At 38.7% G+C, this 12,232-nt stretch overlaps 2 protein-coding genes across 2 annotated transcripts in view; one reads left to right on the top strand and one right to left on the bottom strand.

The window, feature by feature from the left end:
* Positions 1 to 1,055: 1,055 nt before the first annotated feature.
* Positions 1,056 to 6,435, bottom strand: LOC122076626 (heterogeneous nuclear ribonucleoprotein 1). Its single transcript, XM_042642031.1, has 6 exons — positions 6,133 to 6,435; positions 4,112 to 4,152; positions 3,851 to 4,014; positions 3,520 to 3,619; positions 2,476 to 2,645; positions 1,056 to 2,087 (listed from the first exon to the last, which is right to left on the bottom strand). The coding sequence occupies exons 1-6, from the start codon at positions 6,252 to 6,254 to the stop codon at positions 1,566 to 1,568; spliced, it is 1,119 nt and encodes a 372-aa protein (XP_042497965.1). The 5' UTR covers positions 6,255 to 6,435; the 3' UTR covers positions 1,056 to 1,565.
* Positions 6,436 to 9,228: 2,793 nt separating this feature from the next.
* The window catches only part of LOC122076618, a 5,128-nt gene continuing 2,124 nt past the window's right edge, over positions 9,229 to 12,232 (top strand). The window contains exons 1-2 of the mRNA XM_042642023.1: positions 9,229 to 9,398; positions 9,530 to 9,646. Of these exons, the coding sequence (XP_042497957.1) occupies positions 9,363 to 9,398; positions 9,530 to 9,646 (153 nt within the window). The 5' untranslated portion in view covers positions 9,229 to 9,362. The remainder of the gene's footprint in view (positions 9,399 to 9,529; positions 9,647 to 12,232) is intronic.

Raw genomic sequence — 12,232 nt, 5'->3', positions numbered from 1 at the left:
ATATCGGTATGTATTGTGCCGATGCCTACCGATACAGATACGTATCGGCCGATACGGCACGATACGCACCGATACTTAAAACCATGACCATGGCGGACTTTAGAAAAATGATTTGATAATGTTGGTTGTCAAATGTCTATGAAATGATATGAATGTGCTGCATCAAATTTCATATAGAGCATGCCATGCTCATCCATGGATACTGTGAGGCTATCTATAAAGCTTTATACTAATCCATAACCAATTTTGTTGTGATAAAATTTGACATAAAGATGAGAGATATTGAATCTTATTTGTTCATAGAACCTGGGCTCCATCTAATCTCCCATATGGTAGATATGGAGCTGTTGTAGAAACCTCTTTGGGTGGATAGTTGAGGAAACCATATCCTCATCTAACCATATGTAAATTTTAACTCAAACTAACTCTAGAAAGTGCAGGTTCTAGGGAGAGCTTTTGCGGCTTAGGGATTCCAAACCTGCGACCAACAGTACAGTAAAATACCTAAAATGCCTGTGTTGGGGATGGAGGGAAGCAGAAGTCCTCCTGAACAGTGTGGTCACGGTCAGCATCCTCTGATTAGTCAATTGCACCCATAATCTCAATCTGCAGTCAATCCAAATTGGCTCCTTTTGTCTTCAGATTATCGGGAGAGAAAATATCAGTTTTCATTGTATGGTCTGGTGTAATCCTAGAATTTAAGAGGGATTCTTACTGAATTTGAGGTTTTGACAAGTTAGTTTAATGTATTCCATCCAGAAGATGTCAACAGAATCACACTGCAACAAAGTTCAGTATAACAGAGACCAGAATCATATCAAAGTTCCATGGACACATATCAAGTAAACCATCAGACTAGCTGAATAGAGTTAAAGAATACCACCAACCAGGGAGAAAAAAGAACAATTACAGAGCAGAATAGAAATCATGCCAATGACATGAATGATTAGGATTGAACCTAATATTTTCCACACATGACACATCAAATGATGATGGCATGCATAGCCAGAGATGCATGTATCCTCATATAATGAATCTGTAGTTTTGTACATGGATTTTACTTAAGAGGCCATGCTACTCATCATTAACTCAATAAGATGTTCCAAATATATTGTTCAGGTTTCTAAAACCCTACAAAGGTCCTGCGATTAAACTATCAAAAACTGAAATAGCTACCACAGGAAAAACAAGGAGTACATTAAAATCCAAAAAGACAATTTGAAGAAGGAAAAATCCATTTTCTTCAATAATGGCAGTTGAAAAAGAAGAAAAAGAGATACAAATAAAGGCCCGTCCTGGTAGTCCCTGTCAAGAAAGGGAGAAAGAGTGGGTAATAATGAAGAAATTGCCAAAGTAACTCTCCCTTCAAGGAGACACTCTCTTCTCAGACTGAAGAGAACTTGAATGGTTACCATCTGCATAACCAAAGGCCTTGCTTCCTGGCCTCCCTGCAGAGTAAGAAAGTATCCTCTCATCTTGCATTGGAGTAAAATGGCTTCAATCTACAGACTGAAAACTCAATATTGCACCGGATGATCACAAAGGCCTTGCTTCATGGATACCAGCTACCTTCCATAAGGATGGTATCGGCCACCCCCACTCCCTCCATAAGCCCCTCTATTCCCATACAATGAGCCTCCACTGCTACCTCCATAACCACCTGCAAGGCTGGCATCAAAAGCACTCCCATAGCCGCCGCTGGCACCACTTCCATATCCTCCATAGCCATCAGTTGCACTACCATAAGCAGCTACTAAATCATAACCTCTACCAAAGCTTCCACCATAGCCGCCAGAGTATCCTAGAGAGGGATCTCCTCTGTAAGATACTATGCCACTACCACCGTATCCTCCATAACCACCACCAAATTCAGTTCCACCATATCCGCCAAACGCACTAGGTCTACCCCCATAACCACCTCCTGACCTATAAGAACTAGCACTGAAGCCACTGCTGCCACCACCACCGAATCCACCATAACTATCCCCAAACCCACCACCAAAAGCAGGCCTAGGATCGTTAAAACGCTTGGGTAATGATGGAGGCATATTTGATGCTTTCTTTGGTTCAGCCTTCTTGATTTCAACCTACAACAGAAGAGAAAAATTAGCCTAGACTATTATTCTTCAGAACCTCTACAAGACTCGCAGTCATACTGCAGGGAGACCACAATAAGATATTAAGATGGCAGGACCATCATTCATGAATTTACTCATCAGCAAAAGAAAGGGTTGATAATCTACTAACAGCAATAACAGTCAAGAATGTATAATAAGTTCCATTTCAACAGGTTTTCTTGCAGAACCCTCTTCATAAACAAATCAAATTCTAGACCATTAATTGGACAAAAAAAATTACTGCCAATTCATGTCAAAGAACATGTTGTAGATAACTCATTATCCTTCTGACCAAAAACATACTAGCAATAGTGATACACCAAATTCTGATAATCCTTCTACTAAGCTCCGCACTAACCTGAGCTCCGGCCAGATCAAGCTTATTCCCATTAGCCAACAGATCATCAACAGCTCTCTCAGTGTCAAACGTAATAAATCCAAAGCCACGAGAACGACTGGTGGCATGGTCCCGCATGATCTGGTGCTCCTTGACCTCTCCAAACTTTGCAAAGAAGTCCTTAAACTGATCTGCACCATATAAGATAAGTATATCATTAATACCTGATTTTAGGGAATAAAACTCAACCGATCAGGCTGTCAACAAACCAAGCTTGCATGGCCACCATGACCTAAGCCTGAGTTCAGGTATACAGCTTACAAGTTGAGCCAGACCCTAAAAGCCCAGTACATTGGCTGAACATGCCTTTCTCATCAAGGTTTGGCTTGGCTCAGTCATTACACTTGCCACAGAATTCCATACTTCTATAGGGCTTATGGACTGGCAAACTTTCGGACTGACTAGGTCAAACTGCAACCAAGTTTAGCTATGCAGATTTAAGGCCAACCCGCAAAACCAGAATGACCCAAGCCAAAACTTCTAATTTATTAACTGGGGCTCCTAACAAGACCAAGACTCTACAATCCGACCCAAGAAAATCACAAGACAAAATGCAGCTGTGCTATGCTCAGCTTGAGGTCCAACACCCTTCAGAGCCAGACTTCTGCTAGGCTATCCAGGTCACTCAACCACAACAATCAGTCTCTAAACCTTCTCAAATTAACTGATATTGAACTTAAAAGCAGAACCTTCAAATATTTACAAACTTCCAGGTACAAAATTATTTAATTCAGAAAAAAAAAAAAAAAAATTGGAGGAGGGGGTTAGTTATTATCATCATATACTTATTTTTATACAGTGCCATCAAGTCCTTGAATGACAAAACCATTAACCATAATGAGACTCACTTAATTGACATTTATCTCAAATTTCAGAGGGGGAAACAAAAAAAAAAAAAAAGGGCAGCAATCGATCCATATAAAGGTAATCCCCATAATAGAACCCCACTAGCATAGCCCCATATCTAGTAATAAAGAAACTGAGACGAGAAAAGTAGGAAAACACCTTCTGTTACAGTTGTAGGAACTCCACCCACAAAGATCTTCTTTGTCCTAAAATCCTTAGAGCCAATGGCACCCTTTGGTATGGTTCGCTTTATTTCAACCTAAATTTTCCAGAACAGAAACCAAAGCAGCACGAATCTAGGTCAACAAATGAAGATAAAGCAACTGAAATGTCTTTTAAGAGTGTGGTTGGACGTTGAGAAGAAGGGTGAAAGCAGGATTCCATTCCAAGACCCGGCCACCACAATCTAAGGTCCACCTTAAAGATGAAAGAACCGACATATGGAACAACAAAAATCGAACAAAACATTTGAATCTAAATTAAACCTTACCTGTTTCCCATTGATAATATGAGTGTCTTGAATGACTTTATCTACCACAGAAGGATCTGCATAAGTCACAAATCCAAACCCACGCGGTTGCCCTGTTCTCCGATCTTTCATTATGACGGAATCCGTCATTTCACCATATTTACCGAAATGCTTGGTGAATTGTACTGTAGGAACACTCATTGACAAATGAAAACAAAATCAGAAACATAGGACAAAAATGCTGGTAATATGAAATTGAATAGTATGAAGTAATTAACCAACCAGAAGTTGTCTCTTTTGCTAAACCTCCGATGAAAATCTTTCTGCAGATAAATATGTAATAAAATGAGAAGCTGAGCAATGGCACTTGCAATATTAAGCTCTACCGAACATAAAAGTTCAAAGGTATGAGAGATAATAAGGTTTATAAAAAGTCAAAAGAAAAAGAGCATATAAAAAAGAAAAAAAAAACCATAAGAAAGGAAAATAGCATACGGTAACTGTAATGACCCGAACCGGGATATGGTTCGAGGCACTGCGCTGCATAAACAATCACGATCATCTTATCTCTCTCTACATGCCTACATCAGAAGTCTTTTGTGGTGAAAGTATTAAGTTATGGGTTTGAATGTGGTATAAATTTAAACATGAAACCCAAACTCAGGTGACGACTATTTACACAAATGGCTACATAGTTACAAAAGTTATTGCATGTTGGAAATCCTATGAACCATAATTCCTAATATGTACAAAAAGTAAACAAAAATGGTCTAATCAGCTATCAAGCTTCGTCTCTGAGATTGGTGCACTTCAGGCGCATGTATTGTTCTATATATGGATCTATGGAAATGGAAATAATGGAGTGAGCTAAAAAGCCCAATGAGGTGAACCTAGTAACCACAAAAAAGAAACAAACATGTATGAAATCGAAAACTTCTTCAAAAACTATCATAATTTTATCATGTGAGTTATTTTAATACATAAATACTATAAATTATGCATATAACTCTCTAGAAGTTTCCATCAGGAATCAGCATAGCATGTCATACAAAAGTTATATCTTTACATTATAATCTACTCCTTGGTCCGACCAACGCAGTACCAGGGAGGATCTCTAATTTGTGATCTACTCCTTAGTCCGTTCACCGTAGAACCAGGGAGGATCTCTAAACTGTGGTCTACTCCATAATCTAGTCACCGTTACTGGGGAGGATCTTTAAACTTAATCTACTCCTTAGTTAATAGGTGAAAATGAGGGGTAATGTGGTACTCAAGCTAACCTAGACATAATCCACTTGCCATTCCACATCAGTAACTAAGTGCATATTTAACAGCAATTAGATGCCTAAATAACTAGTTATGGTGTAAACTTAAGCTAAACCACATCCTCACCTCAATGTATATGTAGAAGGAACCCATCTGCTTGGTTTCCCTTGAGTTGCAGGTCTTGAAGTTGAAGAATAGCACGAGTTTTTCTTGCTCAACGCTATTGTGGTAGAACAATGCCATTAAGAGACCATAAGAGTCTTTTAGTGGTGGAAACTTTGATCTTAGCCTCTCAAAGTGGCTTTCTCCTACTAGATCCTAGACAAAGATGGGTTCCTATCATGGGGCTTCTAAGTATACCTTGAGGTGAGGATGTGGTTTAGCTTAAGTTTACACCATAGTCTAGTTATTAAGGTATCTAATTGCTGTTAAATATGCACTTAACTATTTAACCTTTTGCTTAAATAGTCATCACCAAAGTTCAAGCTTTATGTTTAAATTTCTACCATATTCAAACCCGTAACTTAATATTTTCAGCATATAAAACTTCTGTTGTAGGAATGTAGAGAGCTATAAGATGATCGTGATTATTTAATCAGTTCCTTGAACCCTATCTGGGTTCGGGTAATTATAGGCCCTAACTTCAGTTATGAACCAGGTGCCAAAAACAAATTTGGATGATTGAGACAGCAGAGGTACATAACTAACAGGTGAATCAATAACCCAAATCCGCTCCCCAATAAGTTTAGTTACTCAATGGAAATCGAGGAACTGATGTTTCCAAGAAATATTTGTCAATATAATCATAAAATGGAGTCACATCCAAGAAGAATCTAAACGAGAAAAATAACAATAAAACATGAAGATGAAGAATGGCACTGTCAGGGAAAGTCGATATGAAATCTTTTCAAAAGTCACCAGATTCAAGACCTCTGACCTAACAGATGAAGGTGGGTGAAGGGAGCAGATAGAGAGAGAGAGAGAGAGAGAGAGAGAGACAGACAGAGAGAGAGAGAGAGAGAGAGTTAATTAGTTACCCAGGGCTGGCGCCTTCTCCTGTTTGAGGTTGAAAGTTCTCTTCTTCAGTGTGATCAGAGTTTTTAACTTCGATGGTTTCTCCGTCTGAGGAAGCATCCACTGCTTTCGAATCTGAAGCCATCGATTTTGCGAGTCTGCTGAGCCCCGCAGAGGGCAGAGCAGATAATAAGTTTTAACGGCGACGAAGAGAGTGAGGAAGACACATAAAGAGGCAAGGGCAGCTTCGAAGACTGTAATCTGAAAGAAGGACCAAACGTAGCCCTAGCCTTCGTTTCTCCTATTTAATGTTTGGCAAGTAATAACCGCTGTTGGACTCCGCTTATTAACGGAAAATCGAAATGCCCTTCGGCTGGCTTTGTGGTCATTTTGTTTGAGAAACGATGCTTGGTATTAAATTACCACTCAAATGTCGGAATAAAACTTAAATGTTGGACGTTTGTCGTTCCTACCCTTTTTTTTTTTTTCCTCCATTTTAAAAAAACTAAAAAATGAATCGTAAACATTAAATGGTAGATTCTATTTTCTAATTCTTATGAAATGATAAAACACTAGAAACATTTTTTTGAATAATTACCAAACATAGCTTTCCTCGATCATATCGAAGGACAAAGGGTCAGATGCTGTGGTTAAAAAGATAAAGACACAAACACCAAACCAATTCAAAATCCGACCTGAAATCAAAATCAAAATCAAACCAATCAAAATCCATAATCGACTTTTTTTCATAATTTTGTATGGCAAAAGGGATGGAAACCGAAACTGGTAGTGAAAAATATAATCTCCCCGTACTCTATTTTAACTTCTCATTGAAAAGGGCTTCATATTTAGGCAAGAAGAGGGGAATGACCATGTTGCATTTCACATTTGCATAGTTTTTCTGTTGACAGATAGACCAACCTTAGGGGATGATTTGGATTTTATATTAAAAAAAAATATACACACACACACAAACATATATATAGGGACAATTTGATTCAATTTGTTAGATTTTTCAAAATCGTGTTGGAAACTATATTGCACCAACACAAGCTTTCCTGTGGTCTGTTTGGTACCATCTGATTTGCATACCTTATCAATGTAATGAATCAAATGGTTAACATGGAATTTTTTTTAAGGTCAAACATTTTAATCTTATCACTCCTAAGGAATCAAATAGTAAACACTTGAAATTTATAGGGTAAGATAGTGTTCCTAAATGTGGAATTAATATTTTTTTGGCCACTTGTCAAATGAATTGCTATGTCAACGAGATTTATTAACCAATTATGATGACTTTTTAAGTGAAAACAATATAGGGTTTCTCAGTATCCTACGAAGGTTGAGCCTCTTGCTTGAACCCTTGTAGGCAAAGCCTCCTGCTCAAACTCTTGGAGGCCGAACCTCCAAACAGGCACTTAAAAATATAATTGGACAGGTTCAAGATCTTACTAGATAATATGAATGACCAATTTGGTGCTCTTAATATTTGTTTGCATGTGATTAACGAGAACAACATTGCAAATATAACAAACACCCGTGCTGGCAATTTGGCCACACCTATTCAATGGTCGTGAGAAACCGAAGGGAATCTTCCACAAGATCCACCAGTGACAAATGGAGATTTAAAAAAAGCTAATAGAAATCATATGATCGAGCTGTTGAACTTCTACAATCTACCACATCAAGCAAATAGCGTGCTTAGATTTCAACAAATTGAGAGTCATAGATTTACTTTAAAATTGTCAATCAGTATCAGGTTGTTTGTCAAGTTCATTGATTTTTATTTTTTATTTTTTAATCTCATTTTGATTGCTTAATGGGTACTGATTTTGTTATATTCCTCAAAATATGTTAAAAATTCAGTTTTAAGAACCACTAACCTAGTGTCATGAATTGTCTTAGCTTTACAGATTTGTTATGATCACTTGTGAAATTTTGGGTGCATACAAATTCTGATTGAATTTTTGCTACTAATAAAGGTTTTTAAGGAGTCAAAGCACATTCCAAGGATTGCAGAGGGCTGGTTCAATCACCCCCTATATTTTCCTACTGTAAGTGGACTAATGTCTTCCAGGCTCCAGTTATTTTAAATGTTATCTAAAAAATATGGGCCATACCTCTCATTATCTTGGTTACATTAGGATGAAATATAGCATTTCTTTAAGGTCCCTAGAAATCTCTAGTAAATATTTGATAGATACGACATCCGTCGGAGTTGTCCATCCGGTAACTAGTGCTTTCCATGAGGAAAAAGAAGTTTCATCTTTATAATAAATTCAATATCCACATGCAGTTGAATGGTCGAAGCATAAAGTTTGTTGATATATTGTCATCACCATCTGATTCATGAATAAGCTTTAAGATTAAGTATTAGACCAAGTGGCCAACTCAATTAATCTTATACCCACTTTAAAATTGATGTAAAAATTGAATGGAAGAAAGAAAAAGAATGCCACCCAATAGGTTGTACCTGCTTCAAGAGACAATGGATGCGGAAAGATCACATTGCCCCACATTGAAGATATATACGTGCACCCTCCCATTGCTCGTGACTACTTATACGTATGTGTACAATATTGGGTAACATGCTTTCGTCAATTTTTTTTTTAATTCGATGAATGATCGCCCATATGGTTTTTTTTATGTACAATTTAGAATTTCCATATCATCTTTCTTGATAATTCAAAATAAAATGAAGAAAAATCGTTTCACAGGGTACCAAAAAAATTGACAATTTGACAAGTGGACAATCTAATACTTTATCTACGGACAATGTGTTTGACCACATCTTCCTTTTAGATGGCTCAAAAAATGGTCAATGGTATAGATAAACTTGGGAAAAACTATGCTAAACACAAGAAAGGTGGGAGTGGTAATATCCTATTATGGACTTGGCAAAAGTTGGCCCACATCTGTAGACTGGACCTAAACCGATATGTTGAAGCCTGAGCCCAATACAATTGCTTACATGTTGAGCTCGAGCACTGACAAATTAATAATTGGGCGGTCCAAAGACCAATGCAAGGTCACTACGGTCACCCAAGTGGCCAACTGGGACCTACCAAATTAACCGATCATTTATAGGCCCGATTAGCCCATTTAAGCTTATTAATCCTGGCCCATTGTGTGGTTGTTAGAAGTGTGGAGTGTAAAAGCCCACCCTACCAGGAGGGATTGGCTTCCTCGTCGACCCTGGACCTCCACAGGTTGAGCTCCTCCGACGTTTGGAGAGAAGTATAGAACACAGAGAATGGCGATGGCATTAAACCTCGCTACATTTCAAAAAGTAGTTCTGTTTCTTTTGTTTTTTTTATCCGTTCTCTTTTTCAAAACATGCGCTTTAATTGTCATCTTTAAATTTCAAATTAGAATTTGATTTCCATATTAAAATCTAGTTGTTATTTTTGTTTTTGGCAGTCACAGGGGCTTCAGGTCTCTTGCAGAAAGCAAGAAAGAGACAGAGATCAGTACCCCTACAAGGTCATTGAAATAACGCCACCGCCCAAGAACCTCGGTGTTCGCTGCTTTCCCTCTGTAAGTGAAGTGACTACTCCCTGATAAATTCTAATTGATCTGAGTTTTTCCAATTCGTTCTATTGTAGCCACTATATTCTTTCATTCATCCTCAAAATTGTTTGAAATTATGCGTCAATTCTGGAAGAAGCTGTCATTTTAACACTTATTTAGAGAGGGGGGGTGGACATGGGGGGAAAAGGGGTTGCTCTGATGGCGTATATTAGACAATTTGGCAATAAAAATCCCTATTAAGAACCTTTAGCTGATTATTCTGATTACAGGTTTTAACCAAAATGTTGCCTCAAATTTGTCACTACCTGATCCATGCGTGGCCTCAAGATGGGCAATGTAACGTGCCTGTTCTGTCGGTATTGGAAGTAACCCTCGGCCACGGCCTGGAGGTCGGCCACGCCCTCTATTACTTCGTCGAATGATGAAAAGTTACGATTAGATGGGAGTAGGGGAGGTTAAGTAGGTATTGAGAGAGAGAGAGAGATTGGGATAAGTTAGGAGATTAAGAAGATAAGATAGAGAGAGGAAGAGTCGTTTGATCAAAGTAGTCATGCTACTCATCTATTGCTCACCTTTCTTAAATACACATCATCAACCCATGTCTTCCCACTTCCACTAAACTACCCACAATGTGATAACAAACTAACTACTCCCCACTTCTTAAGTAACTACACCCACATCTACTAACTACATAATTATTCTACGTAATAATATGTAGCCACCCTTACACATAGCATATGGACAGCACCCTAACATTCCCACCCCCCTAAAGTCGTCATTGTCCACAAGGACTAGCAAAGAAGGTACCTTGAATAATTATCCCACCCCCTTAATAACATCCTTGTATTTGTCTACTTTAAACTCCTCCTTGTCAGACCCATACCCCTCTATTAAAAATAGTCGCTTACACTGGTGACCTGGAGTGAATCGTTCTTCACAATTGTAACACAATCCTTGGTCTCGCATTTTTTGCATTTCTGTTGGTGATAGGCGGCGTATTGGCATAGTCAATCCAGGTGTAGCTGATATGGTGGTGTTGGCTTGCATCTTGGATTCGAACAATCTGGCCAAGCCAATGGCCTCCAATAAAGTGGTCGGGCGAGCCGCCTTAACATCAATCCAAATGGTCTCCTTAAGACCACTTACAAACAGACTAACTTGTTGTGTTGCTGTCAGACCCTTGGAGCGGCTCAGCAGCCTCTTGAATTGACTTTGAAATTCCCTTACACTACCCTCTTGCTGTAGTTTCGCAAGGTCTGCAAAGAAATCCTCATATTGGGTCGGACCAAAGCGGGTATGGAGACCATCCTTGAGAAGGTTCCAAGTGACTGGTTATTCTTGCTCCTTAAGGAACTGGTACCAAAACTGGGCATCTCCTTCTAGGTGGTAAGCCGCCATTGGGGCTTGATCTTCTTGGGGAGCACGTTGAAACTCGAAGAATTGCTCTGCTCGCATAATCCAACTTGTTGGATCCATAGATCCATTATACCGTGGGAATTCCAGCTTTTTATATTTAGGTATGGTGGGTCCTCCATTGCCGCCATTCCCTATGGGCCGCTCAAGGCCGGCGTGATTAACAGAGCGCTCCTCCCATGTTCGATTGACGGAAGCTGCGAAATTGTCGAATCTTGTCGTTAAAGACTGAAACATATCATGCATTTGTTTAAGGATCCTCTCTTGGCTGGTTGTGAGGTTTCCAATTTGACCCTCGATCTATTGAAAACGTTGCTTATCGGCCATCACTAGCTCTGATACCAAGATGTTGTGTGCCTGTTCTGTTGGTATTGGAAGTAACCCTCGGCCACGGCCTAGAGGTCGGCCACGCCCTCTATTACTTCGTGGAATGATGAAATGTTGCGATTAGATGGGAGTAGGGGAGGTTAAGTTGGTATTGAGAGAGAGAGAGAGAGAGAGAGAGAGAGATTGAGATAAGTTAGGAGATTAAGAAGATAAGATAGAGAGAGGAAGAGTCGTTTGATCATAATAGTCATGCTACTCATCTATTGCTCACCTTTCTTAAATACACGTCATCAACCCATGTCTTCCCACTTCCACTAAACTACCCACAATGTGATAACAAACTAACTACTCCCCACTTCTTAAGTAACTACACCCACATCTACTAACTACATAATTATTCTACGTAATAATATGTAACCACCCTTACACATAGCATATGGACAACACCCTAATAGGCAACAATGACTAAGGTTTAGGGTTTAATATAATAACACCTAGCAAGTGCTTGACATTTTGGTCTGTTTAATTTGTGAGAAATATTTTGTTTAGAACAATTAATTCAAACTCCATTAGAAGCCAACATCCAAACTTTTTGAATTGTTGTTGATACTTGCAGTGCGTATTTCATCAACTCGAACTTCGGTTTCAATTTTACCTTTTTTAATGGCAGTTGTTCACAACACTTGAGTTCATCTGTGTTAATATGTTCCTGCAACTGGGTTTTTTGGTGAAGCATGAAGATCAGATTTCTTTCCCTTTAAGCTTGCTTCTGGTTAGATGTATATGTGATCTATTAATTAAATCACCCTTATGCATGATACAATTTTGCTATCTTAGTCTTCCTTTTTTTTC

This window comes from Macadamia integrifolia, chromosome 4, assembly GCF_013358625.1.
Source record: "Macadamia integrifolia cultivar HAES 741 chromosome 4, SCU_Mint_v3, whole genome shotgun sequence".
NCBI classification, from domain to species: domain Eukaryota; kingdom Viridiplantae; phylum Streptophyta; class Magnoliopsida; order Proteales; family Proteaceae; genus Macadamia; species Macadamia integrifolia.
This window is presented reverse-complemented; position numbering and strand designations above follow the sequence as displayed.

What these genes read in the sequence shown, in the direction of transcription:
- LOC122076626 (XM_042642031.1), bottom strand. Translation starts at nt 6,254, where the DNA reads ATGGCTTCAGATTCGAAAGCAGTGGATGCTTCCTCAGACGGAGAAACC. An exon ending in GGAGAAGGCGCCAGCCCTGG is followed by an intron (nt 4,153 to 6,132) that starts GTAACTAATTAA and finishes ATTTATCTGCAG; the next exon opens with AAAGATTTTCATCGGAGGTT. An exon ending in AGCAAAAGAGACAACTTCTG is followed by an intron (nt 4,015 to 4,111) that starts GTTGGTTAATTA and finishes GTGTTCCTACAG; the next exon opens with TACAATTCACCAAGCATTTC.